We start from the raw sequence: 20800 nt of genomic DNA, 5'->3' as shown, positions 1-20800 counted from the left end.
CTAATTGTGGCTGATGCTAAAAGGGCTGATTTATCTGGTTTCAGTAAGCAGAACTTCTAACAGCAACAGTGACTACACTGAAGGAGAGGGTGGCTTCAAATTTTAGTCAGGCAAGGTTTTGGGAATGAGTTGTAGGACTTTTAATCCCATCTCAGACATACTGAAAACAGCCTTTTCTGTTTTCTAGGTAAGCTGACAGAAATCCATCAACCTCCCTCCTATCACACAGAATTTTTCCTTGCACTCAGTTTCCTTCCTCAGTTTGACACTTGTCTTCTTTTGTCTACTTCTATTAAGGGTTGCCACATCTGCCTCCATCTCACCCCATCCCTAGCATCTTCCTCCGTCACACCAAGCTTCTGCGTGTCCTCTTTCACTACATCCTGTAATCCTCTCTGTCGTCTTCCTCTTTTCGAAAACCAATGCAATGTCCAGCATATCCACTATCCCTCCTCTGCACACATCAAACCATCTCAGCCTTGCCTCTCCAACTTCTCAACTTCTCATCTCAACCTGAGCCATCCCTCTGATGTACTAATTTCTAATTCTGCCCATCCCGGTTGCTCCCAATGAAAATCTTAACATCTTTTCATCAGCTCTGCCTCCTGTCTTTTTGTCAGTGCTACTGCCTCCAAATCACATATCATAGCAGGTCTCACTATCATCTTGTAAACCTTCCCTTTCACTCTTGCTGCTGTCTGTCACAAATCACCCGTGACACTCGTCTCTTGTTGATCCCAGGTATTTAAACTCGTCTACCTTCGCTACCTCTGTTCCTTGCAGCTTCACTGACTCCTCATTCACACGTATTCTATCTCACTTCTATTGACTCCTCAAGTCTGACACTGAAGAGTGGATTTGATTTTCCCTGTCACTGCTTATTAAACCTAGAAACTGCCGTTTCGCCTGAACCAGACAAACAAAAAAAACTGTCAGTCCACTCAGTGGAGCAGAGTGATTTAAAGTCTGGATTCAGGCAAGTTTGTCCACACTTTGCTATCTCGGTTTGTATTACAGCTATACCCAGCAATAAATGAATTTGTACCTGTGTTATCCACAGAAATCCTCTGAGCTTAATTTCCCAGAAAGATTACATCATCACTATAAACCTCATGAAATTAAACTGAAACATGACTGAGGTATAAACGAGTGGTAACATATTTCACAGTTATATTTTTTAGTATTTGCAAAGCAGAGAAGTGGTATAAGTTAATTTAAAAAAAAAAAAGTTTTTAAAAGTCAAACTGCATACCTGTGAATAATAAAGGGGGAAACTTCATATTTAATCCAACTCCAAAAAATATGTGGCGATAAACAAAAGCCTTGCAGACCAAATGAAGACAAACAGACTTCACTGAGAGGACATGATAAGGACTGGACTGATGCCAGAAATCACATTTGCTCTGTGTTCGGACTCACACAAAGCCACTCTGCACAGCACAAACAATCTTTAATTACATCGCTGTGGAGAGGAGTTTTTCAGGTTGATATTAAAAATATGCAGAGTTTAAATAACTGACTGCCAATTCAAGGAGTCTGGAGATATAACGAGCTTTAGAGCCTTAGAGCCAGTGAAAGTTCAGTTTGCCATCAAGCAGCCAATTACAAAGCAGCGAGAAAGGAGCAGACACTGTTTTATTCCCTTGATGGTTATTAGTGCACTTAATGATCGTTTTCCACGGCTAATAAGTTACCTGCCTTGTTTTAATTAAATGTGATTTGGTCAGTAGAAATTACAAAAAAAAAGTTACTTTAAAAAGACAGATTAAAAATACAGATGGCTTCCAGGAACGGTAACTCTCACGCCTTTGATTTAAATAACGCTCTCCAAAAGCAAAACGCTACTAATAAGCTGAATCCAATTAAAATCTAACACTTCTGTGAGAGCTACAGTTGGTTTCCTCCCCTGTGAAATATATATCTTTTTTCCCTGTTTAAAGACAGACCCGCAATCCTGACTAATAGATTCTGATGAGAATGACTTGTGGGTCAAATTCTACAAACACATGATCTACAGCATGTCCAGATTTCAGCTCAGAAACAAAGCAATAAAGTTTTCTTGCAGTCTGCTAATTACTAGTGTAAAGTTACAGAAAGCTAAAAACAAACCAAGCATTATCTCAAGGATAACAGCTTATTTATGTGCAGATTTGTTTTTCTATTCAAACGAGACCTGCTAATCGGTTTCATCACAGCTCTAAAGATAAACTTTATAATCCAGCTTTTTTTCCCCTCATGAGGCTTAACCCAGCTAACATGTGAGAGTCCTTCCTTGTTAGGGGAATGCCATCTGTATTAGGGTGGCAAGTGAACAACCCTGGGTGCAGGCAGCTCGAGAGGGTAGGAGAAGCGCACTTGTCGCCTGGGGGCACTAACAGGCTTCACCTGCTGCTCCTTGGCCATCAGACAGAACACACACACACACACACAGGTGAGACACATGGACAAACATGCTACTGCACAGAATGACAATTTAAACAGAGCACAGTGATCAAAGGACACAACACAACACGTGGACTACAGCTAAAGTGTTAATATGTGCATGTGAGGGGGAAAAAAGGAGGAAGTTCCATTTACCCGTATGGCTGCAGCAGCTGCTTTGCCTTCTTCGCTCTCTTCATCGAGCTCGTCGTCGCTCCATTCCCATTCGCCGTCCTCTGTTTTATGCAGCCGACCGCTGGAGCCTGGCACTCGACGTACCTGATGCATTCACATGTAACACATCTGAGCTGATCTTCATAGCAGTAGAGAAGCAGGTTTAAAGCTTTGCTGCCTTACCCTTTTTGACCTCTCCGTTATTGTCGGCGCCCTCTGAAGCAACTTCTCGTGTAAATACTCGTGTGTCTGCCAGGAGAGAAAGAAACGTACTCAAAAATCATCAACATTTGTATTTATCCGAACATGTTTGACGAGGACAAACGGAAGCTTATCATTGGTCGGTCTGACTTCTGGTCAAATTTAGGACTGAATTCAAAATCTTTCACACCTGTCTTAAAAACATGCAACACTTGGATCCAATGACCCTGTATACACTCACTGATCAATTCATTAGGTACACCAGAGGTATCACTAAGACAACTGTGCATTCAAAGCTGGGAAGTATCCACCAAATTCACCAAGAAGTTGACAAACCGATCCAAGAAATTTCAAAAACGGCCACTAAATACGCCACCATCTTTCTGACATGGTTACAAACTGCACACAAAAGGGCAGTTACTTTACTTTAAACAAGACAGCTTGATAACAACAAATAAGATTTAACAAGATGAACAGAAAATTAATTTCTAAATGGCTGTTTAAAAGTAGTTCCTGCATGCTCAACAGCACCCCAGCTATAAAAGACTGACAAAGTCTGCCCTCTTCTGTCCACCCACGGTACTGTAGTAATTACAGCAAACAGGGATCACAGCTAGAAAACCAACCAGGTTGTATTTGGGCTGTGTGACTTGCTGAGCCAGCATTCTGGTTGTTCCAGCTGCTTGGGTACTGGGCAGCCAGACACTGGCGTTAGACCGCTTATCCCTGCCTTTGTTAGAAACATAACAATAATAAGAGTAATGCTGCAATGATCTCAGCTTGGATCAGACACACTGACAAGTTGAAAAAGTACCCAAAGTGCACAAACTGTTATTGGTTTGTTTTCATCTTGTGACTCATCAATTACACCCCCTGCTTCTATCAACTGAAAACTTTGCGAGCAACAAACAATCCATCCAGTCATGAACAGCACAGTCTGAGCTGAGGCCATTCACACATAAACAGTAGAGCGGACACAGACCTTTACTCATCAACCGCCTCGAGAGTTGCCTGAAGCAGAGATGCTGCTGACTCACTGTTCGAAAGATTCGGTCTAAGGTGTGGAGGCAGCTCAAACACCTACCTTTGCCTTCTGAAAGAATTTATGCTTCAACAACTCTGATGATGTTGGCCTGAAAAAGAACAGCGACACTGAATTAGTTCTGTTAATCTGACCGATTCGGCTTTGCGGCTGCCAATAATACATTTGTAAATGTTGTACAACTAGGTTTTTTTCTAGTGAAACAATGTTGCTGGAACAACAAGTCTGCTCAGTATGACTCCAATTACAGGTTGCTTTGTTTCACATGTAAATCCGATCTACTCAGTGTAAACTGACAGACTGTAAATCCATTTTGTAATTACCGCAGATGAACAAAAATTGCATTTGATTAAAAAAAATAATTTATACAAGTGAATTATAATAAAAGCACCTTTTCTCAGGGTCTTTCTGTAGACACAGTGAGATCATCTTCCTGAAGGATTTGCCGTATTTCTTTACCATCTCCTTATCTGTGATGCCGGTCTCCAGACTTGGAGGGTCATTCTGCAGTGTCAGCATTAAGACCTAAAAGACACGAGAAAGACTTTGACTCACGTCTATTCACCGTTACGGTAAAATAGTAATAATCTAGCTTGTTAGGCATATTAAACTGTACCTTCATCGGTGGGTATTTGTGATAAGGTGCAGCTCCTGAAGCGAGCTCAATGGCCGTGATCCCAAAGCTCCAAATATCTGCTTTGAAATCATAACCCCTCACCTGTTCAAGAAAGACAGTGATTTACAACTTTGTACCGCATCACCTTATTCAACTCAAAAGCTACATCAGAGTCCTCACTAGCTCCAGCTAGTTCTGCACTGCAGTAAAAAAAATAAAATACAAGATTAGACTGTTTACTTGGTAAAAACTTTATTTGCTCAAAGCAGAAGCTGTTCACCCTGTTAGAGTAATTCATCATAATCTGCTAGTTTAATTCCTCCTGCCTTACTGGTGGTGGTGCAGCAGAATGGCAGATTTCTAAAACGGTCTAAAATTAGGTCAAAACAAAACTATCTGCTTTGCGATTGGCCGTTTGTGCCTCCAAGAAACTCGGCTACTTCCTTCCTAGACGAGGACTGACCTGCTCCATGACCTCTGGGGCCATCCAGCATGGCGTTCCCACGAAAGTCTTGCGCACTTTATTTCGAGTGATGTCACCTCCCGTGGCTAGAAAGGCACTGACGCCAAAGTCTGAATGAAAAGAAAGTGAGACAAACACACACAAATAGCCCAAAGCAGCGAGTCAATAATGTTATTGTCAAGAGAGCTTGTTTCCCTCCACAGGCTGCAGCTCTTGTGCATAAATACACCGAGAAACATTCAGATGTCGAACGGGGGAGCAATAAATGAGGCTGCGGCACATTAACTCCAATCACTAATGACAGCAGAGGAAAGGCGCCGTTGCCTTCTGGGTAAATACCTGCAATCTGCACTGAACCATCATCCCCGAGGAGAATGTTTCCAGCCTTAAGATCTCTGTGAAGACAAGACAAGAATTTGTATATGAAACGAACATTTCCCACACAGCCGTCACATCAAAACTGCAAAGACATTTAAAGTCTGAATAATTTGAGTATTGAGGAATTCTTTCAGTTCAAACCCACTTACAATGTGTAGGAGGCGTCATCAAGCAACTAGCTCTTATAATTTTAGCACCATTTCTTTTGTTGAAAGACTTCATTACAGACACAGTCTGTGGTTAATTTGTTCATCCCTGCTCAGCCTCCCCTGGTGGCGATAAGAGGATTCAGCAGGGACGGCTGCCTGCCTGTCTGCCACACTGAATGAATACTGCCACCTCACCAGCCAGACACAGAGTTGTCATAGCAACAGAGATAATGACGAAGGGTCAAGCGAAAGGCGAGGATATAAAAAAATAAATAAAAATAAATAAAGGATAGCAGCAGTGTCACTGAGGACCACAGCTAGTGCTCTGTGCTGTCCAGCCTCTCAGGAAATCACTGTACATTTTAACACCGTAACACTAAAAGCTCACAGAATGCCAAGTACAGATTACTACACCCGAAAGATTTGCTTTCCAGAAATCACCCCAAGACTGCACTTTAAATTGCATCGGCAAGCAGACAAACGATTCAAAGGAGACAGAATCACGGAGCAGTTTATGTTGCTACCAGATGGAGGCAGTGCAGTAAAAAGCCTGGAAATCGAATGCTGTAGGATCCAGCCTGCAAACTAAAATGCATCTGAATGAATGTAAAAATAGAATAGGCTACAGAGCACAGTGTTTGAGATGAGACTGACACAGCTTCCAAGAAACAAAGGCTCTCTTCACCACTTAATTAGGAATATAATTCAGTCCAGAAAGACTGTAAAAGAACAAGCCAAATACCAAATATGTGTAGGGGAAAGCGCTGCAGAGAGAAGTGTGGTGTTTGCACAGATTCTTATGATTCTTGATGAAAGATAGTCAGACAAGACGAGTGCTGAAGCACGTTTACACCTTTAGATTTTCAGATTTGTCCAGAGGTTCCAGTTTATCAAAAACTACTCAAGGAACTAGAGAAGGCAGTTTGGCTTCAGGCCTTTTCTCCTGCAGCTACAAGCTGGGTGCACAGTTTTACCCAAGAAAGTGTGCATAAGGGAGCCAAGAGTTTGTAGGCCACGCTTTGGGTTTTTGGTTCAAATGCTGATGAATACTTGAGTGTAGAGGCCACTTTCAGTAAGAGTGCTTCACTGAAAACACCACACAGCCAAAAGATGTTGTAGTGACAGGGAGTGGGTAAATGCTGAGTACCAGAGGGAAGGAAGGCAGCGAACGTGACAATATTAGGACATTAGGAATGTTAAAGATGGAGATCCCTACTTCAGGGCTAAGTGACTTTAAGAAGAAACAGGCTGGGATACTAAGCATGCTGGTTGTACCAATGTCTTCTCTAAGCTACAGCTGAGGCAGAAAGAGCTGATTGTGCTCAATACTTTAATGTGAATTTATATCTAGGGGAGCCCAATTATGTAACAGTCACTGTAGGGACACAGATGCAGAGGAACAGAAAGGGTGGATGAGAAGTGAACATGACAGCGTTTGCTGCTGGCTTTGAGACAGACTGTTAGAAATGTCTTCTGTCATACAAGTGTCTGAGCTCGTGGTTCTCCAGCTTGTCCCGCTGTCACTTCGCCGCCCTGACATAACAGCTCAGTGACATCAGGTCACAGTATCTCATAGTTCCCCGCACTTGCTACTTTTTCTTAGACGACCATTTTTACTTCAGAAATTAGGATAGGAAAATTTTACGTCTGATAGTTAGATGTTGCTATTTAAAACAGGACTGGAAGGGGGGTGCTGAGTGGACCAACTAAGCTAAAAGGAAGGTTTGGAGGTATCCTCAGATTACCTCTCCTCATTTGCACAGTCACAGTCTTTCTCTGAAGGTCCAGTCGTGTCTTTTCATGCTTGTGACTCAGCATTTATTCTAGCCGTCTTAGTAGGTTCTTTTCAGTATTAAAGTCTAAGCCTAAGAGTGTACAGCCAGTAGTTTGGGCACAATAGTCTTCTGAGCAAAATACAAACACTGGTAAGCTAACATGTTCACAGCTACAAGTCAAATATGTTGGTGCTAGCAATGCTGACTGTTGCATTGGCATGCTACGTTTGCTAATCTGAGTTTAGTTCCTAAAACTCTATATTTGAATTAGATTACAGTTTTACTTGTACTTCCTTATATTAAAAGGAGGGTTTTTAAACCTTTTTTTTTTCTTTTTTTTTTTCTTAATGGTTCTTTCCACATGACATCAAATTAAATTATATGTAGCCCATTAACATCGCCTAACTGTTTTGATATATCACTGGACATTAAAATTTCAACCTGCTGGAGGCAACAAGGGAAAAAAGTTATCAGGATTCAAAATTGGAGGATTGGAAAATTTTAAAGAAGTACTTGAGGGCCGCAAGAAGTTGCAATCTGAGTCATTATGTCCCGGTGAATCGAACTCGTCTGCATTGTGTCTCTTTACAACAGGGGACTCGACTCAATAAAACCAGGCGGCAACCAGTTATTACATAAAAACAAGGTCAACCATGCCTTGCCATGCAATGTCATTTTGCAGTTACACCATCATCCTGCAGAATCTACGTCCTAATTTGTGGAAGAATTTTTCAATTTGTCTTAAATCTGTGAGGTTCTGGTTGAATGTAAGGAGTTAATGTGGATTTCTCTGTATGCAGACAACAACAAATTTGCAATTTATCATAGTTAATCACAAACAGATTGCATGTAATTTCCAATTTCAACACATTCAACTGCAAATTAAGAGCAGATTGAGTCAGTGTTAGTGCCAGTTTATCGCAGTATTGATGCACCAAAGTCACTTTGAAGACAACAACTGACCGTTACTGATCGCAGACCTGGTCCCTGTCTTCAAAGCAACTATTTCAAAAGGCAAGGAGACTGCACAATTATTACACATGATTGCAATAATTTAGCTCTCCAACCACTAACCACTGTTTTTCCTAGTGTGAATGTAATATTATACAGCTGCTTAGGTATTTCAAACAGGGAAAAAAACAAAAAAAAAAACCCCACTGTTGATGTATTGATACCAATGGACAAATACTCTGTTTCTCAAAACAGCTTCTTTTCAAGGTACATCAGTCCTAACTTTAAAGCTTCTTTTATAAAGAAACCGTAATGTTAGCAATGATTCTCTCATGTCCTCAGGGTGACTTCAGCATCTACATTTCCATATATGACATCATCATCACCACTGCAGTCGTGACATGCTCCTGTTCAGCTTGTTAAAATTGACCGAAAACAAATAATCCCTCGAAAATTATTTTGTATGAGGATTTTCTTATAACACGCTCTGCTGTGAAACAAAAACACGTGAAGCGCTCCATCATTCACAAAGCGTGATGAAGACGATCTAATTGAACCTCCTGCATTCATTCAGGAACTGTGTAGGCTGTGGTTCACTGCAGTAGATTGTGATGCTCTGAGAAAAAGGGCTGCAGAGTGTGGCCAGTCATTAAGATTCACAGGAAAGGAAAAGGAGGAGGAGGAGGAGGAGGAGGAGGAGGAGGAGGAGGAGGAGGAGGAGGAGGAGGAGGAGGAGGAGGAGGAGAGAGGAGCTGGTGACACAATGCACCATGCAAGTTCAAAGAAATACTGGAGCAGATATGGGGTGGGGGGAGTAAATTTAAAGAGAAAAAAAACTGAACTCTTAGAGTTATCAAGACATATGTTCAGTAGAGTGTTTTGCCCCCTTATATCCAGTGTAACCAAATTCTAAAATGTTTCCAGAATTTAAAAGGTGTTATCTGAGCAAAAGATACTAAATGGTGAACAAGATACATGTGGTGTTTTCATATTTACGACCTGCTGAAATTATAGCCGGGCAATAGTCAGGTGGGAACAGCCATGGTATGAAACTGTCAAGAAGATTTATCATTCTCATCTGGCAGACTGTGCACCTTGCATCTCCACCAGGTCACCTCCTATGACATTACATCCCGGTGCCAGGCACACAGTGGCCCTAACAGGGCAGTAAAAAGAAGGTTTATTAGGTGCCTTGTGGGTCTTCTGCAGATTTTTCCATCCTCCCCTCTTTCCAGAATACCATCATCCCAACAAAATGATTTTTCTTCTGCATCCACTTTAATTGCCATTTCCATATCCCTGAATTTCACATTGTATTTGAAATCAAACGCCTCTCTGGTCCCAGAGACCACCATGACTTGATCATACCCAAACCACGCAGTGAGTCATTTGCTCAGCAAAGCCCTCTCATGTACCTCATTAGTAAAGTTTAAAAGATGAGTAACACCAAGAGCTCACCACAACAGTAAGATCGCTGCTGTCCAGGAGGCTTTAGCTACTGAACTCCAACAAATCAACTTGGAAAAAAGTCAAGCACAAGTTTTATTCTTCTCTTATGCGTTTGGTGACTGAATGCTGTTAAAATTAGAGGACAAGTGTCACCTTTGAATCAGGGACTTTTCAGACTGCTGTGAATGAGAAGGTGAAGCAATTCACCGTCTTGTGATAAATGTCTCCGCTTCAGCCCACAACTCAGGTCGTAAGACTCTAATTGCTTTCCTGCAGTCCTGGCCTGCATGGAACGTATCATGTGACACTTTCTGTTTTCCCCTCCTGTCTCATAAAGCCTCACCCCCTTGACTCTTTCCTCACCCCTGCCCCGAGGCTCCGACTCATATGATCCAGCTTACATGGGGTGAAAACAGGGCCGTACGTGGATATTTACATCAGCAAACGCTCGTCAGCGGACCCTTTACTCTCTTCACGTCAAGAACTTTCAACGCTGGAGTTACGTTACATTTTCATTCTCACAAATCACACCTTGTAGTCCAGGGCTGGATTAACGATCTAGTCACGATTCTATATTGTCTCCTTCCAACAGACACCAGTAAAAAAGGCAAAAACATTTTTCTGGCACTGACTGATAACCCTGTCAGATTATGCTGAAAGTTGACACTTGCATCCTGCAGCAGAGGCACCGCTGCGGTGGAGTTTTCTTTTAATTAACACCGTAATTTAAACAGTGTTTATTGTAAGTCCTTTTACCTCCATCTGTAGTTTCTATATGACGCAGTATTTTTCTAATTAGCAGCTTAATGAGCTGATGATATCATTGTCTATTAGTTCACCTACACAGCTGTTGACAATACATTCCTCATCCGAGCTCATGGTTGAACAAGCCTCTCTCCGTTTCTCATTGGCATGCTACTCTGATTACTGCTGAGCACTTATCCATGGCAAAAAGCTATGCATTATTTACGCACGTAGCCTGACCAAGGCTAAGCGAATGCCGGTGGGAGAACAGAGGAGTGTGAATAAGTGAGCAATGAATATTACATTCGTAGGAAATATTGTGGTGGCTTAGAGTTCATTATAACAGCCTGAAAGCAGGGACTTAGCTAGGTCTTGAACTGGCTTAAAGGGGAGCTTTTGGTATTTCCTGTGGCATGCAAATCTGTCATTGACACATTTAACTTGCATATTCATAGAGAAACGCTTTATCATCATTAGCCTGTGAAAGCTGTGAGTCTGCTTTCAGTAAAAAAAAAAACACAGTAATTACGCCTTCACAGTTTTTAAACTAAGATGATACATCTAAATTGAACAGACTGATTTTCATTCACAATCATTCTTAAGTGGTAAGCCACAAAGCAATCATTGCTGCTTTTTCTCCCCATTTGTTGCATCCCACTGGTGAAGTATTGCCACGTCACAATATACATAACAATGACCCTGACCTTCAGAAGTGAACGTGTCCATTACTAGTGCGCAGTCAAATGCCTCATCTGATGACTAATCTGATACAAACCACTAACATATCACTTTCTTAAAACAAAATCAAGCAAGTTCAAAATGATTCTTTATCTTAAAGCACTGGACCTTATTGTAGCATATCTGTTTATCCTGTGGGAAAGAAACCATTTCAACTCATATTCCATACTTAGAAAACTTTCTCCTGATTGGCTGCCCCTCAAAACAGAAGGTTCAAACAGCAGGTGGCTGCAACCTTTAACAAACTATCTAATCAATGTAGATATAAATATATTTTTTATATTTATATCTGTATTTATATCAGTGGGTGGCTATTAATTTAACTATTTGAGTATTGGCCACTGGAATCTGTAGCATGTGTCATTTTCATGGCAGTGTCCGGTTTACAAAGGCTGGAGCTGGGACAGCAGTGATGTCACCAGCTTTTTCTGGTTCTTTATTCATGCCCCTTGTGGATAAACCTCTGATCTTTGATGGAAGATCGATGGGAAGACTAGCATGCTCTGAGATCAGTTACCATCTGCGTGCTTATGGAAACAGAACTAGCATTTGCGAGTTTAAGTTTTCTCTTCCTAGCTACCTCGGACTGTGTGTACAAAGACTCTGAACAGCCCATTAGCTTGGAAATCCATGATGATGGAGAAGGGGCATAAACTTGTGCCACTTGTGGTTTAAAAAACAAAAACAAAGCACGAGGATAGCAGGCTCTAGCAATATTGTTATATTATGAGAAATTACTTCATTGAGTTCAATTACCAGATTTGCACAACCTTAATTTTTTAAATTAATATTTTTAACCCCCTTAACCATATCACACACCAATTCAGCTATGGCTGTTTAAAATTTTATTAATATACTTTAAGTCAAAGTTTAGGCCTGTTTTTTTATTACATTTGTTTTTCTGTTTCTTTAAGAAACTTAAACCAGAACAGCTCTACTACAGATGTGTGATTGATATAGTCCATTATAAAAACCTTTAATGAGCCCAGTGAGAGCAGCCATTACCGTGGCTTTTAAGGAAAGACGTCTGAGCTTGATTTATGTATTCATTAATATTAAGGACTAATAATTAAATCTGCATGTCAAAAACATCAAGTTTTGGTGGCCTACCATAAATTTATACAGGAATCTCTTCTATGCAGACAGCATGATGTGATTTAATGTTGCAGTTAAACTGTGTTCACACATATGCTTCAATACAAATACAAACTGCCCAGCATAAAAACATAACGTCCTAGGGTAGCAAAGCAGACATATTATTAGCATGACACTTACTAGAGCAACAGAGGAGAGAATATCAAGGGCTGCGTTTCTGCTCAATAAACCCTCAAGCACAACAGGCCTGGTTACCTGTGGATCTGTCCGTTCTTGTGTAGGTACTCCAGGCCCTCAAGAACATCTCTCAACACTGTGGCTATGCTGGCCTCATCCAGGACGCCGGTCTTGTGCTCCCCTCGTGAGATGATATGCTTGATCACATCCAGCACTGAGCCTGGAAAGCAAAAACATCTCGACTTACATTGCAACTCTTCATTTTACTTTACTGCTAACAATCAGTTTTCAACAATGTTCAGACTGGTCAGAAAAATCGTTTCTCGTTGTAAATGATGATCCAGAGTCACCGCAGGCCAGCGTGTACTATTTGTTAAGTCTACTCCAAACCAAATCCTTTTTATGAAAACACATACTTCCTCATGGATTGGCAGACATTCAGTCAAGATAACTCAAAGTATAATCTTACATTGTTTGGACAAATTAGATTTTGGGGTACACAAGGATCTTTCTCCCGGCTCCATTAAAACTGATTTAATTATACGAAAAAACAAATCATTCAGCTTTGTTAAGATAGAGCACTTTAACCATAAACAGCTCCATGACCTTTTAATTTGGCAATGGCAAAACAAACAATAGATGGGGAAATGGAGGGAGACTGGAACAAGCCAGAACATTAATAACCAAAGGGTAAGCCCAACCTTTAGAAGAATCCCTACTGTGCTAGGATTTTTAAGATCAAATAAGAAAACAGCAGCTACGCTTGAATTTCTGATGAACGTGTAAAGTATCACATTATAACTTTAACTATTTATTGCCATAGCACAGTCATACTTTGTACAACTAAATACGGTCCCACATTGGTGCTAGAAGAAAGGCCAGCAAATCACAATAAGTAAACACCATATGTACAGCATGTGCAGAAAATAAAATATACAATATATGCAGAGATTTTTTTCGAGATGTAAGTAATAACAGAACATTTTAAGATCAATTTCAGCACAGCTCAGTGATTTGAGTCTTGATTATTGATCTTATATGAAAGGGGACAAAACTAAGCACAACCTGACGTGAATGGCGTTGGAAATGGATATATGTCATCATTTGAGGGTACGAGGCAAACAGTTGTTTTTGTCTTCAGTGAATGGAGAACCAGAGTAGCTGTGTTAACTGACCTGCCCTGATTAGAGCAAAAAAGACAGGTCACTGTGTCTCCAACTGCTTTGCTCCTGTTACATAAAAGAGTGCTATAACTGACTGCTGTCAGTATACAAGCTCCTTTGTGCAGCTTTCCACAAAATAAAAAAAGAAAAACACACACAAAAAAAACAAATACCTCTCAGAAAAGAGGTCGAGTTATTTGCATTCTGTGTGACAGAAAATTGGGCGACACTGGTGAGTGGTAACAAAGCAGAGAAGCGAAAAGAAAGCCACTTGCCTGACAACCTTTATTGTGCTGCAGCAAGACACAAACGTCACACAGCCACACTGTGCATCTGTCCCTGCAACTCTAAAACAGAAGCTGGAAAAAGGTCCCTTTAAGGTCTGGCGACGGCTCATGACAATTCCAGGTTAAATTGATTGTGTTTTAGCAAACAATGCCAGACTAGAGGTGCAAAGATATTTATTTGCTCAATCATTTCAGGATGTCTTCGCCTGCGGCACTTAGTTGAGCACTCGCTGCATTACCCCAGAGGAGCCGAGGATGATGGGCCACCTGAGACTAGACAGTGTTATTACAGAGTCGTACACACAGCGAGACAGAAAGGCAGAGGAAGAGGGGAGCGAGGGAGAGACGATGAGTTCAACGGGTTTATCGCGCAGTGACGGTGCAAAGCAGAAAATGTGATTCAGCGCTGAGGGAATGAAACAACGAAAATTCAAGGAAAAAACACATGAGGATCGGCAGGAAATGCATCCTAGATGTGTGTTTGAGTGTGAAATAATAGGTGTGTACGTGAGCATGTGAAGGAGTGAACTGGGAGAGTAAAAGAAGTGTGCAGCTTCGCTTCTCTGATGTGACGGCTCTTTGAAGCTCATTGAGAAAAGGCAGCCGGTTTGATTTTTTTCTCCCCTCCTTCGTATATAGTTTCCTTCCTCTCGCAGAGCTTCTGCTCAGTCTGTTTTCCATCCCCATATGTGAAATGGCTCGATGGAGGAGAGAAGGAAAGAGGTGACGGCTGACAATGAGGGAAGCTTTGTGGAAAAGGAGGCTAGGTGAACAGAGCGAAATCCAAATCAGGGGTTATGTAGTCCAAATGAGCTAGCAGATGAATAATAGGATGATTATGAAGCTAATGTGGCAGAGCTTACAGGCTTTTTACGCAAGAGAATTTGAAAAGTTATGACTCCACTTGATCTTTATACTATTAAATAAAAGCATCACTTTATTATAAGGCAATGTAGTATTTCACTTTCTTGCCAAGAGGTAGATTAAAAGATCGTTACTAAAAGTCTTTATTTCAGAACACACACCGACCTAAAGTCCACTAACAGGGCTGTTGGGAGGGTCTACCAATCCAAAGGATCGATTCCCCAGTCTGCTTGTTGAAGTATTCCTGGGCAAGCTAGTTACCCCCTGTGCAAATGTGTGTGCAAATGTTAGACAAAGCACTTAAGTATTTAAAAAAGCACTTGTATGAGGATGAGTGTATTTGATTGGACTGTAGTAAAAAAGCGCTTTGAGTGCAGTTACAGTAGAAAAGCAATTTATAAGTAGCAGTCCATTTACTTCAGCTGATCTAATTTATTTGTTAAAGATGTAAAATATCAATCATTTCCTATGGTAAGATTTACTTGCTACCTGATGTTTTTTTTACAGAGGAAAGAAAAACCACCACATACATTCAAAACAATACTTGACAGGTGGTTGGATGATTGTACGAGTTGTCTATCACTCCATACAGTGGGCTAACTTTAAACTGATCGGTCGCAAGGGCCTCGAGCACCGTCTGTGCGACTGTCCGCGCTGTCCTCTTTAGGCAACTGTTGCTGTTTTTGTAAAGAAAACTTGCACCTAAATAGATTCTTGAAGGAAAGCACGTTCACAGAACTGCTTTGGCAAGTTACTGGACAAACCAGCTATTATATCTCACTTATAAAATGCTCAGAGCTGCATGTTTCATGTGTTGGCCAGTAGTTTCTCATGGAACACTGCTTGGTGAGTAACTGACTGCTTGGCTACAAGTGAATAGCTTGAAATCTGGAGAGATTGATTCTCTTGTGATTGTGATCTCATGAATTGCGCAAGAATCCCACTGCCTGGCAAGGCTGCTGACAAGTCTCTTTTAAACTAAAGTGGCCCGAGGAAAAGGTCCCGCAAGTGCAAACACACACAGCATGATGCAGGCTTTGGAGGATTACTAAATGCCAGCCTTGTCAGCCTCTTTCAGATTCATCTGATTGAACTCTTCATGCCTCATTAGGTTGTTTTAGCAAACTGACAATGACTGACAGGTTAACAGTCCAAAAGGTTCATTCTGCATGGGAAAGACACCTGATGGGTTAGAAATCCAGAGGACGAGTTCATACAAATCACAGGGAATAAATTAAGCCTTCACAGTGGAGTGCACTGTGGAGAATATAAACACTGCAAAAATAATTATTTCAATTCATGCACATTTTTAGTGACTAAGAGGCAGCACTTTTCCATTTCTTTGCTTTATCTATGAACATCACCTTTATCTATTCTTATGATCAGAGCAGGAACTTTGAGATCTAGAGAGAGGATGAGAGAGTAAAAAAGGGGGAGGAGGGGTATGGGGAAGTGAGAGCTGTTGCCAACTGTGCTAAAGGCCAATGGGGAATGCCAAGTAAAGTTGGAGGAAGAAAGTGACGGCAGCATATGGGAGGGGTTGCAGCAAGGCAAGGGTGGTGTAAAAATATGGTTACTGGTTCAGACTGAAAGAAGCCTCTGTCAGAAACTTTTAATAAGATGCAAAATTTTAGCAGGGTTGGATTTCATAGTCTTCCCTACGTGAACCTGGAGACGCCTCGAAAAGCTCCCCATCAGCTTTTAGCAGTAGCTGAGGAACACTATGATCTGAGAAATCCACCGGCTCCGAACTCGGCAGAGCTTTTTCATGTGCTAAATTCAATCATATCTGCTGTCAGCCGGGCTCTACTTTGGATGGCAGTGCATTGAGCTCAGCGGCAGCGCAGGTACAGTTGGCCGGGAAAAGCTGCTGATTAATCTGGGATCGCATTCCTTTTCTTGCTTTGGCACGACTCATTCCATCCCTGTGGGTTTCCGAAGATGTATCTTCGTTGAGAGTTGAGTCAGTGACAGCTTAAGTGACGCTGTAATGAAACAGTCCTTCACATGTCACATTCAGAACAGGAATTTCCTGAAAAACTATGCCTGCAGCGCACCTACTTTGAAACTCAAATCTACAAGTTAAGCCTTGAATGGGAGAGTCAGATAAGAGATCCGTCCCGTGTTAGGGTTAGACCTCAAATACATTAAAGGGAACATTAAATCTACAACACTGTGGCACATATACTAAAGAAGCATCATCACCAACTTACTACTTATCAAAAGGTGGCTAACAGTGTGCCACTCTTATCCCAGTAGCACATGCTAGTCCTCAGGCGTGTTGCCAGTTAGGAGTGGAAAACCCCTAAATGACACTTGAACATGCCAAGTCAGACACTTGGCATTCAACTAGTTAGAGTGGTTTCCAAAGGTTTCTAAGAACTGACTTCAATTTACAAACTGCTTTTAGTGATCTAATTTTTTCTGCTTCTGTGCTCGTTGGCTTTTACATTCTCCAAATCACCGTCTATGATCTCGACGACTTACTGAGATTAGTGTCCACTTCAACAGGTCTCTTATAGTTTGCAGTACCCTTTTCCCATACAAAGATTTTCCAAAGGCATTCAGTCCCAGATGTACTGCATTTTCATTTTCACCTACCTAAGAGACACACATGAATAAAGTTAAGCTAACCAGCTAGGCCCAGCTCTTTCTGGTTTAAGTTATTGCCTTATTGGCCAAGCTCCTATCAAAGAGGTCCTCAATTGCTTGTTTGTATATTGAAGAGGTTCGTTACCGTTTGGCTGACACCCATTTTAAGTTTGTCGAAATCTGGGGCCCTTTTCTCAATCATATTAATGGGAATTTAACATAAACTTTAACCCATTTGACTGCACTTTGTGTTTGTGTGAAACTGCACCTCTGCCGGACCCTGGTTCCTTCCTGGACATGTTTCCCACATCTTCTGGTCTTGGTGAACTCTCTGTTGCCCTGTCTAACCTCACACAGAAGATCATCTTCTTTGGACAATGGTGTTTCTTTTGAACTTTTGATTTGTACTGGCTAACTGGTGTATTTTTATTTATTTATTTATTTATTTAGTTTTTATTTTTTTTCCTTTTCTTTCCTGTTTTCTTGTTTGGGTTTTTTTTTGTTGTGTTTGGTTTCTGTTTTTTCTTTTTTTTTTTCTGTGCTTAAATGTTATTGTTTTTGAATCTTATGTCCTTTGTCTGGTGTGCCGTTATGTAACTTTGAACTTAAAATCTTATAAATAAACATTTAAAAAAAAAAAAAAAAAAAAAAAAAGAGGTCCTCAATATTATTCAGCTGCTTGTTCAGACAGCATCCTCTCCTGTAGTCAGACAAAGCTTAGTGTCTGTTAATGTGGTCGGGCACTAGTACGGACAGCCAGGCAACACTAATCAGAAATTGCACAGGTGGAGAACTGGTTCATGGGCTCTGCTGCCTGACGCTACAGAGAACAAAAACTATAATCACCACCTGCAGTCCAAGAAGGGGACCTTGGAGTTTGTCAGCAGGATAAGAGACTCACTTGAGAGGCTGATTACATTTGTCTGTATTATCAGTCTCACACCATTATAATTCTAACTGTAAGATAGTTAAAGTAACCAGGTTATTCCATAGCTAAAAGTACCCCCAGTTTAGAGTTCCTTTTGTGTTAGTCAACATAAGCAATAGTCAGAAATCATTCTTAATGTTATAGTTTCAGAAAACATAAATTATGTCTGAATGTGTGAATAGGTGCTGCAGTATGTAGTACAACATTTTTCTCTACTAGCAATGACACCTGATGAACTTGACTTTTTAGCCAAAAACTGTTTAAAATGTCTTTAAAAAATATCCAAAACATGTCCAGTGTTTATCTGACCAATTGTTGAGCTGTCATCAGTCTTCCAGAAGCATAAGAAAGAAATCAGGGTGGAGCTGTAGGGTAGGGTGGAGGGTTTCTTACGCTCCATCAAGCCACAGCAGCTGCAGACAGAAGCTTGCCTTCCTCTGGGCTGGTATGCTCTGCCTGTGGAGTGATGGTCTATAAACTCGACCTCATTTCAGGTCCGTCTCCATGGCAGACGTCGCCATGGCCATCATTTAATTACTCTGCACAATAAAACCCAACATCAAGGCCTTCTGTTAAACTGGGATAAGGGGAACGAAAGAGCCCATCTTGAGTGGTGTCTGCTCCTGCTGTGAAGCTGGCCGTTTGCTTAAGCGTCGCTTGGCGGGCACAGTGCTCTGGGCACAGCTGCAAGACGGCTGCCAAGGGACTCCTGACTCGAGTATCTGAGTGCGCCGAGCACGCCACCTGGGCACTATCCGTTACAGTGGGACGCTGTTTACACAGGGGGACTGGAGTACCAAGGGAGTGTAAATGTTTAGTATGTTAGTGTGTTTGTGTACATTTGTGCTTGAACAGCTAAGTGTTTGAGATGGAAAGCAGGTTGAAGAGGCAGATGAGTGGTCTCTGCATCACTGTAAACAAATCACCATCACTCTCATTACTCTCATAGATGACAAAAGTTTGCCAGAAAACACATTTCTCTGGATGCCTTTTCTGTCTCTGCAAGGTCCAAGGTAAAATCTCGACTACCTCACAGCCCTGATGGAAAAGCGCAAATACATGTTGTTGATGAAATTAAACCTGAACAATATAATCAGTTCCAGATGTAACAGTTGTATTCTGAGGTTTTCTTCTTCCATGGTGGCCTCCTCTTCACGCTCCTCTCACTAGTTAATTGCAGCACTGCCACATGGATGCCATGACGCCAGCCTGTGGGTTGTTATTACCTCTGCCCTGTCATTAGCTCCAGCACTGTACTGAGTTAAAGCCCGGAAAGAACTGCAGCTCACAGGGGACACAATGAGGATCAGTGTTGTCACATTCCCCACAATCACAGTTAACATCACCGACAGCAAGAAGCCCAGCTTTCCTAACACTCGCACTCTTGCCAAAGAATTGTGGACCCCGATAACATAACTTAAGGGGGCAAGACAAACAAATGGATCCTTTGCATCGTCCTCTCAGACAGTAATTTCATTCTAGAACAAGATTACATATAATTGCCCGAGAGGAATCAAAATATTTAAATTGATAGGTGTTGACAGATTATAAATAAGGGGGGGAGCATCACTTACCGCCACTGAGCAGCTTCATAACCAGCCACAGCTCATCCTTTACCACAAAGGAGGTGTAGTAAGACACAATGTTGGGGTGGTGGCACTGGCTCATGGCCTGAATCTCTTTCTGTTAAAGGAAGAAAAATGAAATATATGTTAAACTGCTAACACACACACACACAGTAACACCATCAGTTCATTAAAATGGCTTGCAATTTTCAGAGCCAAAAGGTTCTATACCGATGATTTGAAGAGCAAGAAAAACATTTTTAGAGCTCTTAACAGAGTCGTCGGCTCTATGATGAGCTATCATAAGACTCAATACATCTTACTTGTGATTTCATCTAAAAAACAAAAACAAAACAAATAGAGCCTAATAGCTAATTATAATAACTTCACTTCATCCAAAAAGGATGAGAAAAGCTTGGAGGGAACAAACTGAACAGTCACGACAAATGCATTGATGCTGCTGCTATTCTTTCAATTTAGCGTGATCCTTAAAATTTTAATGATGTCAGTATTCACAAGAGACACAGACACAGTCAGTGTAATGCACATCCCTGCAAAGATTAAAAACAAAAGATAACGCAGTCTGTACTCAGCCTTTTATACAGCTTTAAAGCTGTGTGTGTGTGCGTGTGTGTGTGTGAGTAAAGAAGGGAGCTGAGGTAATGCTGGCACAGAGGTCTAATCCATCACTTCAGCACCAGTCCCAAATTCATTCGAGGACAGACAAGCTTCCTCAGAGGAATAAAATCTGTCCGACTTCGCGGGTGGAACCACTGATTCACGCAGGTTTTGAAGGCTCGGCAAGTGAATGAATCTGTAGCTGCAGAGCCACCGCAACTTATTTCTTATTAACCACTCGAGCAGAAGAGTGAGGAGACCACCAACCACTTTTAAAATCCTTTTAGTTTTATGTTAAATAGTGCCAAAATTATCAGCTGCCAGTTGTTCATCTGTTGATATCGGCTTTCACAACAGCTGATAAAGGCAACATTTAAACATTTAAACATTTTGTAATAATAAAAATTACA

The 20800-nt window shown here is 41.2% G+C and overlaps 1 protein-coding gene across 2 annotated transcripts in view; it reads right to left on the bottom strand.

The window, feature by feature from the left end:
- The window catches only part of oxsr1b (oxidative stress responsive kinase 1b), a 40224-nt gene that overhangs the window by 6606 nt on the left and 12818 nt on the right, over window positions 1–20800 (bottom strand). Inside the window, exons 3-12 of one of the 2 annotated variants that reach the window (XM_087846175.1) lie at window positions 19782–19890; window positions 12452–12593; window positions 5257–5312; window positions 4918–5027; window positions 4455–4556; window positions 4230–4363; window positions 3881–3929; window positions 2779–2844; window positions 2578–2700; window positions 2317–2394 (exon numbers count right to left, since the gene is read on the bottom strand). In XM_087846175.1, coding sequence (XP_087702301.1) covers window positions 2317–2394; window positions 2578–2700; window positions 2779–2844; window positions 3881–3929; window positions 4230–4363; window positions 4455–4556; window positions 4918–5027; window positions 5257–5312; window positions 12452–12593; window positions 19782–19890 — 969 coding nt within the window. The remainder of the gene's footprint in view (window positions 1–2316; window positions 2395–2577; window positions 2701–2778; window positions 2845–3880; window positions 3930–4229; window positions 4364–4454; window positions 4557–4917; window positions 5028–5256; window positions 5313–12451; window positions 12594–19781; window positions 19891–20800) is intronic. The other variant, XM_006795118.3, reaches the window with a different exon arrangement.

This window comes from Neolamprologus brichardi, chromosome 9 (assembly GCF_056152115.1).
Source record: "Neolamprologus brichardi isolate AB-2024 chromosome 9, ASM5615211v1, whole genome shotgun sequence".
Lineage (NCBI taxonomy): Eukaryota > Metazoa > Chordata > Actinopteri > Cichliformes > Cichlidae > Neolamprologus > Neolamprologus brichardi.
Note: the sequence above shows the minus strand (reverse complement) of the source record. Positions and strands in the feature narration are given on the sequence as shown.